At 44.6% G+C, this 13933-nt stretch overlaps 2 protein-coding genes across 2 annotated transcripts in view; one reads left to right on the top strand and one right to left on the bottom strand.

Moving 5' to 3' along the window:
* Window positions 1–118: 118 nt before the first annotated feature.
* Window positions 119–2882, top strand: cgasa (cyclic GMP-AMP synthase a). Its single transcript, XM_020480113.2, has 5 exons — window positions 119–668; window positions 751–967; window positions 1057–1317; window positions 1470–1569; window positions 1768–2882. Exons 1-5 carry the CDS (start codon window positions 228–230, stop codon window positions 2099–2101), a joined length of 1353 nt encoding a protein of 450 aa, XP_020335702.1. The 5' UTR covers window positions 119–227; the 3' UTR covers window positions 2102–2882.
* ddx43 (DEAD (Asp-Glu-Ala-Asp) box polypeptide 43) overlaps window positions 2252–13933 on the bottom strand; it is a 35688-nt gene continuing 24006 nt past the window's right edge. Inside the window, exons 13-17 of the mRNA XM_020481750.2 lie at window positions 9032–9141; window positions 3405–3543; window positions 3189–3276; window positions 2947–3088; window positions 2252–2462 (exon numbers count right to left, since the gene is read on the bottom strand). Of these exons, the coding sequence (XP_020337339.1) occupies window positions 2957–3088; window positions 3189–3276; window positions 3405–3543; window positions 9032–9141 (469 nt within the window). The 3' untranslated portion in view covers window positions 2252–2462; window positions 2947–2956. The remainder of the gene's footprint in view (window positions 2463–2946; window positions 3089–3188; window positions 3277–3404; window positions 3544–9031; window positions 9142–13933) is intronic.

The raw sequence follows: 13933 nt of genomic DNA, 5'->3' as shown, positions 1-13933 counted from the left end.
TGTGCCCATCCCTAGTGGTAGGTAGAAGCTCAATCATTATGTGACAAGCGTGGGGTAGGCGTTAGTGCTTTTGTTTATTTTGGCTCACTAGCTTGCGATGAGCCGATACTGTATATAGCAAGGGGAGTGTTCACAATCACATTTCATCAAACCAAAACAGCGAAGACGATCATTTCTCTGGCATAGTATACACTAGTGGGTGTCGCATCACGATCATACATACTACAATGAGCGGGAGAGGGAAGACAAAAAAAAATCCAGCCGGGCCCGCGCAAAGAGTCCAGCCGGGGCCAGAACCAGGGTGTGCCAAGAGTTTGGTTCGGGACAAGAATGGTTCCATTGGAGGTTGCCATGCAGTGATGGACACTAAGGACATGCAACAGATTCCTGAGGAAAATAAACCTAAGGAGCATAAGCAGCCTACGTGCACCACTGAGGGAAAGCCAACTGTGCCACCAGAGACCGGTTCAAGGATTGTTGACTCACATCAGGATAAAATCCTGTTTACAACACTTGATAAATTAAAGATTAAGATGACACATAAATCGGATTCATCAAGAATGGTCAATGACGTGGTAAAGTGTATAAGTGACCACATGAAAAAGTGTACAGAATGCTTCAAAGGTGTAAAAGTTCTGCGCACTGGAAGTTACTACGAACATCTAAAGGTGGGTCATTAAATTGTTCACCACCAACGTGACCCAATACGCTTGCATGCCTTACAGATATCTTATGTTTTGATCAATATAGATTTCTGATCCCGACGAATTCGACGTGATGTTTAATTTTCCGGTGGAGCGGGTGGACATTCGGCCATTTGGAGACGATGGAGCTTTTTATAGCGTGGCATTTAAACGGGGAAAACACTCTCTGGATCGCTTCAAAAATAGGGACAACACGGTATCGGCGAGTGAAATGCTTAAGGAGTTCAGAAACGAAGTTAAAACGTCTGTGAAGAAACAGAAAGGTGTGTAGAGCGCGCGCTTCTCAAATGCATAAACGATTGCTTTGTATGTTGTATCGAAAAACATTTATTTGCATTTCACTTCTTTCAAGACGTGTTGGTGGAGAAGAAGAAGAAGGGTTGCCCGGCGGTGACCTTAATGATAAACGGGACGGGAACTGTTCCCATCTCACTGGACATTGTTCTGGGACTACAGGTCAAATCGAGTTGGCCCACTTTCACCCAGGAAGGCTTCAAAATAGACACCTGGCTTGGGACCAAAGTGAAGAAAGATCTAAAGGCACATTCATACTACCTCATTCCGAAGTATGAGGGAAAGGGCACGGTGGAACTGGAAGGGGTCTGCGCTAAAGGTAACCATTAGGTCAACAAGATTTACACATAACATGCTATCACTTTAATTTGTGATGTATTCATTAATGAGAGTTCGATAGAAAGGAGAAGTGGCATGTATGGCCTTTTGCCAAGTTTCCTAAATGTTTTTTTCTTGTTGTGTTATGCATAGACTCTTGGCGCATCTCATTCTCGCATGTGGAGAAGAGTATCATAACAAAGCATGGCTCCCAGAAGACCTGTTGCAAGGCAAGCGGAATTCGCTGCTGCAGGTAAGCCTACTGTAGTCATAATGCCCTGGCAAAACCTTGACAAATTGTCTGCTACAGTACAGGGAATCATTAACAAGTGTACTTTCCATGAAGTAGACCTTTACATTGTATATTTCTTATTTTATTAACCAAACTCATTTACTTTGATAAATTGTGTATGATCATGTGTGCATGAGGCTACCCATTTTCTTCCTTCAGGAAGGACTGTCTGAAGCTTCTGAAGCACCTGTTAAGCCTTTTGAAGGCAGAGGACCCTAGTCTGTCCAAGTTCTGTTCCTACCATGCAAAGACCACCCTTCTTCACGCATGCTGCTCCAGGACCAAGGACAGTGACTGGGAGGCGACGCAGCTGGGACCCTGCTTCCAGCAGCTGTTGAGAGACTTTGAGGGCCACCTGAAAGATGGCAAGCTCCCCAACTTCTTCATCCCCACACACAACCTGCTGGGCTCTGGCCACAACCGCAGGAGCTGCCTGATCCTGGCCCAGTGTATTGAGGAGCAGCGCAACAAAGGTTTCCCCATCTTCGGCTAGTGAGTCGGGACTACCTCAATCACTGCCCCCTTAGGGACTCACCCAGAGCCCCAATAGACATAAGTGGAGTATAGCTGTGGTCCCATACTGTTGTCTATGTTAAAAGCAATGGCATAGGCAGGAGGAATTGAAGATCAGAGGAGAAAGGAGTCAGAAGTTACCATTTAATTCAGATCAGTTTTGAGTCTTCCCAGAGATGATACATGGAGAAGAGCAGTTGGCTCTCACTCAAATTATAAAAAGGTCATTTAAACTGTCTGTACAACACTATGAATTATTCAATAAAACAAAAATGTGTAACACAAAAAAGGACGAACGCTGGAGATTCCAGAACTGAAGTTGCAAGTTGCTTCTTCCTCTCCTGAAAAAGTAAGAAACACAGATTTGACAATTGGCAAAAGGATATGGATATGAGCTGTCAGTGAGGATTTTTTAACTGTTTAAAAAAATTAAATCCCAGGAAATCTTCCTACTAAGTACGTCAACACCAGCTATATTTGGTGTGACCACACTCTCATATTATAGGACTCAAACGGTCTAACAGAGAGAATGTGTGTGCGATGTGAACGCACTGCATGTTCTGTTTTCCCACAGCATTTGTATTTCTGTTCAGCTTTTTCCACCAAAAGCGGTTTCTTTGTTAATAGCCATGCATTGGAATTTAAGGCCTGAGGGCAGTGGTGTTTTCAGCTGAGTATCAATAAATTGCAACGTGTATGTGCCAAATATCCTACTTTTCAATAAAAGGGAATAAATAGCAAAGATGTCTCATCTGTGAACCCAAAGGACTAGACTATTGTTAACACATCAGCCCTTCTCTTCACACATATGCTTAACCTGTGTACCTGTAATGGGTTAGAACCTCCAGTTAGACTCTCCTCTGTCTCTTACTCCTCCTCCCCCTCCTCCTCTGGGGCCGTACATCTCCTTCTCTCGCTTGTGCTTCTCGTATCTCTCCGCCATGAGCACCAGCTCATCAGGTACCTCCTACACAGGGATTCAGGTTCAATCCAAATAGGTCTCATTTGTTAGACAATGTGAATACTGTCTGTGTGTGTTGCTCTGTGTGTGAGAGCGAGCAGAGTACCTGTCCAGCCCTCTCCAGGATGGGGATCAGGTCAGCAGCCTTCCTCCAGTCTCCTCTCGTTACCAAGGTGATAGAAGCCCCAGAGCGTCTACCAGTTATGAGACAAGGAAAAAAATGTAAAAAACTGTCAACAATGACACATCAGAAAAAAAGATTAGACAATCAGCTCAGGTAGAGAAAGGAGACCCACACACACACACACACACACACACTCACCCAGCCCGGCCCGTGCGGCCCACGCGATGGACATACTCTTCAATGTTGCGTGGGAAGTCAAAGTTGAAGACGTGTGTGACATCTGTGACATCCAGCCCTCGGGAGGCCAGGTCAGTGGCCACTAGGATACGGACAACACCTATGGCAACACACACACATACATACACTACATGGCCAAAGGTATGTGGACACACCTTCAAATTAGTGGATTTGGCTATTTCAGCCACACAGGTTGCTGACAGGTGTATAAAATTGAGCACACACCAATGGCAATCTCCATAGACAAACATTGGCCACAGAATGGCCCGTACTGTAGACCTCTGACTTTCAATGGGGCACCGTCATAGGATGCCACCTTTCCAAAAAGTAAATGTCAAATTTCTGCCCTGCGCCGGTCAACTGTAAGTGCTGTTATTGTGAAGTGGAAACGTCTAGGAGCAACAACGGCTCAGCTGCGAAGTGGTAGGCCACACAACCTCATAAAACAAAAGAGTGCTGAGGCATGTAGCGCGTAAAAACTGTCATCGGTTGCAACACTCACTAGAGTTCCAAACTGCTTTTGGAAAGCAACGTCAGCACAATAACTGTTGTTGGGAGCTTCATGAAAATAGATTTCCATGGCCAAGCAGCCACACAAGCCTAAGATCACCACATGCAATGCCAAGCATCGGCTGGAGTGGTGGAAAACACGTCACCATTGGACTCTGGAGCAGTGGAAACATGTTCTCTGGGGAGATTAATCACGCTTCACTATCTGGCATCCGACAGACTAATCTGTGTTTGGTGGATACCAGGAAAACGCTACCTGCCCGAATGCATAGTGCCAACTAAAGTTTGGTGGAGGACAAATAATGGTCTGGGGCGGTTTTTCATGGTTCGGGCTAGGTCCCTTAGTTCCAGTGAAGGGGAAATCTTAACGCTACAGCATACAATTACATTCTAGATGATTTTGTGCTTCCAAATTTGTGGCAACAGTTTGGGGGTGGCCCTTTGCTGTTTCAGCATGTTAATGTCTCCGTACACAAAGCGAGGTCTATACAGAATTGGTTTATCGAGATCAGTGTGGCCTACACAGAGCCCTGACCTTAACCCCATTGAACCCCTTTGGGATGAATTGGAACACCGCCTGTGAACCAGACCTAATCACCCAACATCAGTGCCCGACCTCACTAATGCTTGTGGCTGAATGGAAGCAAGTCCACACAGCAATGTTCTAACATCTAGTGGAAAACCTTCCCAGAAGTGTTGAGGCTGTTACAGCAGCAAAAGGGGGGGCGACCAAATCCACATTAATTAATGTCCATGATTTTGGAAAAACCTGGTGTCCATGCACTACATAGCCAAAAGTATCTACCTCAATTACCTCATACCCCTGCACATGGAGTTGGTACCCCATGTATTTATTCCTTGTGTTATCTTTCTATACTGAAATAAATATATAGAACGCAACAATTTCATTGATTTGACTGAGTTACAGTTCATATAAGGAAATCAGTCAATTGAAATAAATTCATTAGGCCCACCCAGTTGGGAGCCAGGCCCATCCAATTAGAATAGGATTTTCCCCAGAAAAGGGCTTTATTACAGACATAAATACTCCTCAGTTTCATCAGCTGGACGGAGGCTGGTCTCAGATGATCCTGCAGGTGAACAAGCTGGAGGGCCTGGGATGGCGTGGCTACACGTGATCTTCGGTTGTGAGGCTGGTTAGACGTACTGCCAAACTCTAAAACTACGTTGGAGGTGGCTTAGGGTAGAGAAATGGACAGTCAATTCTCTGGCAACAGCTGTGGTGGACATTCCTGCAGTCAGCATGCCAAATGCACACTCCCTCAACTTGAGACACTTATGGCATTGTGGTGTGTGACAAATCTGCACATTTTAGAGTGATCTTTAATTGTCCCCAGCACAAGGTGCACCTGCATAATGATATGCCCCACCTGTCAGGTGGATGGATTACCTTAGAAAAGGAGAAATGCTCACCAACAGGGATGTAATCAAATTTGTGCACACAATTTGAAAGAAATAAGCCTTTTGTGCATATTGTTTGGAAGGGCCCATAAACAAGCATATCACTGTTAGTCTACAACTGTTTACGAAGTACACACAAAATCAACCACACTCGTAGAGAGCGCGATGTCTTGCTCCCAGACAAACTAAACTTCTTTGCTCGCTTTGAGGACAATACAGTTCCACTGACACGGCCCGCTACCAAAACCTGTGGGCTCTCCTTCAGGGCAGCCAACGTGATTAAAACATTTAAAACGTGTCAACCCTCGCAAGGCTGCAGGCCCAGACGGCGTCCTCAAAGCATGCGCAGACCAGCTGTCTGGTGTTTACGGACATATTCAATCATCCTTATCCCAGTCTGCTGTTCCCACATGCTTTAAGAGGGCCACCATTGTTCCTGTTCCCAAGAAAGCCAAGTTAACTGAGCTAAATGACTACCGCCCCGTAGCACTCACTTCCGTCATCATGAAGTGCTTTGAGAGACTAGTCAAGGACCATATCACCTCCACCCTACCTGACACCGTAGACCCACCCCAATTTGCTTACCGCCCCAATAGGTCCACAGATGACGCAATCGCACTGCACACTGTCCTAACACATCTGGACAAGAGGAATACCTATGTAAGAATGCTGTTCATCGACTACAGCTCAACATTTAAGACCATAGTACCCTCCAAACTCGTCATTAAGCTCGAGACCCTGGGTCTCAACCCCGCCCTGTGCAACTGGGTCCTGGACTTCACCAGGTGGGGAGGGTAGGTAACAACATCTCCACCCCGCTGATCCTCAACACTGGGGCCCCACAAGGGTGCGTTCTCAGCCCTCTCCTGTACTCCCGGTTCACCCATGACTGCGTGGCCATGCACGCCTCCAACTCAATCATTAAGTTTGCAGACGACAGACACTACAGTGGTAGGCTTTATTACCAACAACAACGAGACGGCCTACTGGGAGGAGGTGAGGGCCCTCGGAGTGTGGTGTCAGGAAAATAACCTCACACTCAATGTCAAAGGAGATAATCGTGGACTTCAGGAAACAGCAGAGGGAGCACACCCCCTATCCATGTCGATGGGACAGTAGTGGAGAGGGTGGAAAGTTAAGTTCGGCGTACACATCACGGACAAACTGAAATGGTCCACCCACACAGACAGTGTGGTGAAGGCACAATAGCGCCTCTTCAACCTCAGGAGGCTGAAGAAATTCAGCTTGTCACCAAAAACACTCAAACTTATACAGATGCACAATCAAGAGCATCCTGTTGGGCTGTATCACCGCCTGGTACGGCAACTGCTCCGCCCACAACCGCAAGGCTCTCCAGAGGGTAGTGAGGTCTGCACAACACATCACCGGGGGCAAACTACCTGCCCTCCAGGACACCTACACCACCCAATGTCACAGGAAGGCCATAAAGATCATCAAGGACAGCAACCACCCGAGCCACTGCCTGTTCACCCCGCTATCATCCAGAAGGCGAGGTCAGTACAGGTGCATCAAAGCGGGGACCGAGAGATAGAAGCTGTTTTTCAATCTCAAGGCCATCAGACTGTTAAACAGCCATCACTAACATTGAGTGACTGCTGCCAACATACTGACTCAACTCTAGCCACTTTAATAATGGAAAAATTGATTTAACATCTGCTAACCATGTGTATGTGACAAATAAAATTTGATTTGAGATGACTGGTTAATATGTTGCACTCCACATGCCTGACTTCTCCAGGAGGACACATTACTTAACCCGCCTCCTGGAGAGCTAATCTCCTACAGGAGCCAACCCTAATCTAGCACACCCGATTCTACTAATTAGCTGCTCACCAGAACCTTAATTAGTGATATCAGGTGCGTTACAACGGGGTTGAAGCGAAAGCCTGCAACCCCAGTAGCTCTCTAGGAGGGTTGGCCACCCCAGCTTTAAATATACAGTTGAAGTCTGAAGTTTACATACACGTCAGCTGGAGTCATTAAAACTCGTTTTTCAAACACTCCACAAACTACTTGTTAGTTTTGGCAAGTCGGTTAGGACATCTACTTTGTGCACGACAAGTAATTTTTCCAACAATTGTTCACAGAGATTATTTCACGTATAATTCACTGTATCACAATTCCAGTGGGTCAGAAATTCACATACAAGTTGATTGTGCCGTTAAACAGCTTGGAAAATTCCAGAAAATGATATCATGGCTTTAGAAGCTTCTGATAGGCTAATTGACATCATTTGAGTCAATTGGAGGTGTACCTGTGGATGTATTTCAAGGTCTACCTTCAAACTCCAGTGCCTCTTCGCTTGACATCATGGGAAAATCAAAAGAAATCAGCCATGACCTCAGAAAAAAAATTGTAGACCTCCACAAGTCTGGTTCATCCCTGGGAGCAATTTCCAAACGCCTGAAGGTACCACGTTCATCTGCATAAACAATAGTAGGCAAGTATAAACACCATGGGACCACGCAGCCGTCATACCACTCAGGAAGGAGACGTGTTCTGTCTCCTAGAGATGAACGTACTTTGGTGCGAAAAGTACAAATCAATCCCAGAACAACAGCAAAGGACCTTGAAGATGCTGGAGGAAACAGGTAAAGTATTGATATCCACAGTAAATAGAGTCCTATTTCGACAAACTGAAAGGCCGCTCAGCAAGGAAGAAGTCACTGCTCCAAAACCGCCATAAAAAAGCCTGACTACAGTTTGCATCTGCACATGGGGACAAAGATTGTACTTTTTGGATAAATGTCCTCTGGTCTGATGAAACAAAAATAGAACTGTTTGGCCATAATGACCATCGTTATGTTTGGAGGAAAAGGGGTGAGGCTTGCAAGCCGAAGAACACCATCCCAACCGTGAAGCACGGGGGTGGCAGAATCATGTTGTGGGGGTGCTTTGCTGCAGGAGGGACTGATGCACTTCACAAAATAGACAGCATCATGAGAAGGAAAATGATGTTGATATATTGAAGCAAGCAAAATGGCTTAAGTACAACAAAGTCAAGGTATTGGAGTGGCCATCACAAAGCACTAACCTCAATCCCATAGAAAATTTGTGGGCAGAACTTAAAAAGCGTGCGTGAGCAAGGAGACCTACAAACCTGACTCAGTTACACCAGCTCTGTCAGGAAGAATGGGCCAAAATTCACGAAACTTGTTGTGGAAGGCTACCCAAAACGTTTGACCCAAGTTAAATTATTTAAAGGCAACGCTACCAAATATTAACTGAGTGCATGTAAACTTCTGACCCACTGGGAAAGTGATGAAAGCATTAAAATTGGAAATAAATCATTCTAATATTATTCTGACATTTCACATTCCTAAAATAAAAAGTGGTGATCCTAACTGACCTAAGACAGGGAATTTTTACTAGGATTAAATGTCAGGAATTGTGAAAAACTGACTTTAAATGTATTTGGCTAAGGTGCATGGAAACTTCCGACTTCAACTGTATATACCATTTAGCAGACGGTTCTAGCCAGTGACTTACAGTCATGCGTGTACACATTTTTTACATTTTGGTGGTCCCGGTTATAGAACTCACTATCCTGGCTTTGCAAGAGCCATGCTCCATCAACCGAACAACAGCGGACCACTGACCTCAGATCAGTGGTTAGGGATTACTTATCAACCTACTTTCTTTGAAGTCCTTGAGCGCCTCCTCGCGGTCACACTGTTCCCGGTCCCCATGAAGACTCTGTACTGCCAGGCCCCGCAGACACATGTCACTGGACAGGTCGTCACACCTTTCGGTAAGAAATCAGAAAAACCTTCAGTATTTGGTGATTGATTAACCCTTGTGTAGTCTTAACATTCTGTATACTCCCCTTGTCCTAAGGGTCAAAAATGACTCGCCTTCACTAAACCCCCCCCCCAAAAAAAGCAGCTTAATTGAATTTTAAACCCAAAATCTATTTTGCATTTAGAAACAACCTGTCATTCATCAAACTTTGTGAATATCTGGGGTTTCCCTCTTCACAATGCAGAAAGACTGCATTTAAAAATCAGTGGACACCACTCGTTTTTATTACAACACCTGTCATAATTGTTTTCTTTACTAAAGTAGAGGTTTATTGTTATTGCTAAAGGTACTGCATAGGTGTAAACACAGCAGAAATGTGCAGAAAGTAGTTTTGAATGCATTTTATTGAAGGGAAACAATAAGTCTTCAACTTCTCAGACAAAATAGTGATATATTCTTGAATACTGTAGAATGGGGAACTCAACTACAAAATACTAGTCTTCTCCCATTTCTTTAACCATTGCCCCCACCCACAAGGTGTATAAACAACAATAAGAATAAAATAAGATGTGAAGAACATAAATCAAGCAACTAATTAGCACATGTAGGACAGTATGCAAGTGTGTGTGTATGGTATTTGGTATTTTATTAGGATCCCCATTAGCTGTTGCAAATGCAGCAGCTACTCTTCCTGGGGTCCCCACAAAACATAATACAGATCATTAGGCAAGAACATAACTACATACATTTTTTTTAAAGGCTCACGTAGCCTACACAAACTATCTAGGTCAAATAAAGGAGGCGTTGTGCCGCGAGGTGTTTCTTAATCTGTTTTTTTAAACCAGGTTGGCTGTTTATTTGAGCAATATGAGATGGAAGTTCCATGCAATAAGGGCGTTATATAATACTGTACGTTTTCTTGAATTTGTTCTGGATTTGGAGACTACAAAAAGACCCCTTGCGGCATGTCTTTTAACTGTGCATGGACTTTGCAGATGTATTTCTCACATGTGCAGCACATAGCATTTTACAGTCCTTCTTCGGGGGGGCAGAATTGGCATCTCCTCCTCTTGCCTGCCCCAGCTGTAGCCTCTGGTGGATCAGGACAAGATGCAGCCCCCTGAACAGCTTTCACAAGCGCTGCAGAGGTTGCTGTACGGGGGAGGCACTCCCTTCTTTGAATGTGTGGGGTTACATGTGCCTTTCCCAGCTGCTCCAGGAACAGACTCCTCTTGTTCCCACTTATCAGGCATCCAGGTAGGGTTGATCTTGTTCATATCACAAAGGCATTGTATGGAGGACACATCAATGATGTTATGGAAGATGACCAGGGGCCAGCGGGCAGTCATCCTCCTGCAACTGTAAGTTCCAATCACCTTGTCCAGGTTCTCCACACCTCCTTTGTTGTGGTTGTAGTCCAGGATGATGGCTGGCTTCCTGTCCTTATGATCACTGATCTCAGCCGTTTAGTGCAGTGTGCTCAGGAGGACCACATTCTTGTTCCTCTTTGGGAGGTAAGAAACTAGAGTGGTGGTCAACATTGCTCATCACATCAGACCTATGATAAAATGGAGACTGGTGTACGATAAAAATGGAAGCTGGTGCATGGCTTTGAGGCTGAATAAATTATTCTTCATCTGGCGGGAGAGATTGGGAAACTGCAGTACCAGGGAGAGAAGATCAGCATCTACCCTATTTGGAGCATTTCTCCAATTCTTCTCTGCAGATCCTCAAGCTCAGGCTGGATGGGGAGCGATGCTGCACAGCTATTTTCAGGTGTCTCTAGAGCTGGTTCAGGTTCAAGTTCGGGCTCTGGCTGGGCCACTCAAGGACATTGAGACTTGTCCCAAAAAACATCCTCACAGCGCCATGCTTCACCATAGGGATGGTGCCAGGTTTCCTCCAGACGTGACACTTGGCATTCAGGCTAAATAGATCAATCTTGGTTTCATCAGACCAGAGAATCTTGTTTCTCACGATCTGAGAGTCCTTTAGGTGTCTTGTGGCAAATTCCAAGCGGGATGTCATGTGCCTTTTCCTGAGGAGTGGCTTCCATCTGGCCACTACCATAAACGGCCTGATTGGTAGAGTGCTGCAGAGATGGTTGTCCTTCTGGAAGGTTCTCCCATATCCACAGAGAAACACTGGCTGTCTGTCAGAGTGACCAACTGTTTCTTGGTCACTTCCCTGACCAAGGCCCTTCTACCCACATTTTCATTTTTTTTTAGTAATACATTTAGAATAAGGCTGTAACAAAATGTGGAAAATGGAAGGGGTCTGAATACTTTGCAAATGCACTGTAGGTTTTTTATTTATTTATTTATTTTACCTTTATTTAACCAGGTAGGCAAGTTGAGAACAAGTTCTCATTTACAATTGCGACCTGGCCAAGATAAAGCAAAGCAGTTCGACAGATAAAACGACACAGAGTTACACATGGAGTAAAAACAAACATACAGTCAATAATGCAGTATAAACAAGTCTATATACAATGTGAGCAAATGAGGTGAGAAGGGAGGTAAAGGCAAAAAAGGCCATGATGGCAAAGTAAATACAATATAGCAAGTAAAATACTGGAATGGTAGTTTTGCAATGGAAGAATGTGCAAAGTAGAAATAAAAAATAATGGGGTGCAAAGGAGCAAAATAAATAAATAAATTAAAATGAAATACAGTTGGGAAAGAGGTAGTTGTTTGGGCTAAATTATAGGTGGGCTATGTACAGGTGCAGTAATCTGTGAGCTGCTCTGACAGTTGGTGCTTAAAGCTAGTGAGGGAGATAAGTGTTTCCAGTTTCAGAGATTTTTGTAGTTCGTTCCAGTCATTGGCAGCAGAGAACTGGAAGGAGAGGCGGCCAAAGAAAGAATTGGTTTTGGGGGTGACTAGAGAGATATACCTGCTGGAGCGTGTGCTACAGGTGGGAGATGCTATGGTGACCAGCGAGCTGAGATAAGGGGGGACTTTACCTAGCAGGGTCTTGTAGATGACATGGAGCCAGTGGGTTTGGCGACGAGTATGAAGCGAGGACCAGCCAACGAGAGCAAACAGGTCGCAATGGTGGGTAGTATATGGGGCTTTGGTGATAAAACGGATTGCACTGTGATAAACTGCATCCAATTTGTTGAGTAAGGTATTGGAGGCTATTTTGTAAATGACATCGCCAAAGTCGAGGATTGGTAGGATGGTCAGTTTTACAAGGGTATGTTTGGCAGCATGAGTGAAGGATGCTTTGTTGCGAAATAGGAAGCCAATTCTAGATTTAACTTTGGATTGGAGATGTTTGATATGGGTCTGGAAGGAGAGTTTACAGTCTAACCAGACACCTAAGTATTTGTAGTTGTCCACGTATTCTAAGTCAGAGCCGTCCAGAGTAGTGATGTTGGACAGGCGGGTAGGTGCAGGTAGCGATCGGTTGAAGAGCATGCATTTAGTTTTACTTGTATTTAAGAGCAATTGGAGGCCACGGAAGGAGAGTTGTATGGCATTGAAGCTTGCCTGGAGGGTTGTTAACACAGTGTCCAAAGAAGGGCCGGAAGTATACAGAATGGTGTCGTCTGCGTAGAGGTGGATCAGGGACTCACCAGCAGCAAGAGCGACCTCATTGATGTATACAGAGAAGAGAGTCGGTCCAAGAATTGAACCCTGTGGCACCCCCATAGAGACTGCCAGAGGTCCGGACAGCAGACCCTCCGATTTGACACACTGAACTCTATCAGAGAAGTAGTTGGTGAACCAGGCGAGGCAATCATTTGAGAAACCAAGGCTGTCGAGTCTGCCGATGAGGATATGGTGATTGACAGAGTCGAAAGCCTTGGCCAGATCAATGAATACGGCTGCACAGTAATGTTTCTTATCGATGGCGGTTAAGATATCGTTTAGGACCTTGAGCGTGGCTGAGGTGCACCCATGACCAGCTCTGAAACCGGATTGCATAGCAGAGAAGGTATGGTGAGATTCGAAATGGTCGGTAATCTGTTTGTTGACTTGGCTTTCGAAGACCTTAGAAAGGCACGGTAGGATAGATATAGGTCTGTAGCAGTTTGGGTCAAGAGTGTCCCCCCCTTTGAAGAGGGGGATGACCGCAGCTGCTTTCCAATCTTTGGGAATCTCAGACGACTGTAGGTGTGGGGTATAGAGATGAGGTAGTCATTCAAAAATAATGTTAAACACACTTAATTGCACACAGTGACTTAAGCCAATTTTTACTCCTGAACTTTAGGCTTGCCATAACATTTTGTAAAAAAAATTCTAAACACAATTCCACTGACATTGTGTGTAGGCCAGTGACAAAAAAAAAAAATCTCCATTTTATATTCAGACAGTAACAAAATGTGGAAAGTCAAAAAGGTGGGAATACTTTGAAGGCACTGTACTTCAGTAAAAAAAAAGGTCAATGTTGAAATATGAGAAATAAATGGAATAAATAAATGGAATACCTACATAAAGATGAGATCCTCCTCTCTCCAACCATTACAACAGTAGCTGCTTTCAAAACAGGGTTTCCCCATGTTTGTATTTTGGGTTAGGGCAGACACCTTCATGCAGGAATCAGGATATGAATGTATTTTGGGTTAGGGCAGACACCTTCATGCAGGAATCAGGATATGAATGTATTTTGGGTTAGGGCAGACATCTTCATGCAGGAATCAGGATATGAATGTATTTTGGGTTAAGGGCAGACACCTTCATGCAGGAATCAGGATATTAATGCACTTTAGCTTACAGTTTGACCAAATTATGGGTTTTAGCCACCCCCCAAATACAAATGTTTTGACAGAAGTGTCCAGCTAGAATTTG

The sequence above is a fragment of the Oncorhynchus kisutch genome, linkage group LG4 (genome assembly GCF_002021735.2).
Source record: "Oncorhynchus kisutch isolate 150728-3 linkage group LG4, Okis_V2, whole genome shotgun sequence".
Classification (NCBI taxonomy): domain Eukaryota; kingdom Metazoa; phylum Chordata; class Actinopteri; order Salmoniformes; family Salmonidae; genus Oncorhynchus; species Oncorhynchus kisutch.
This window is presented reverse-complemented; position numbering and strand designations above follow the sequence as displayed.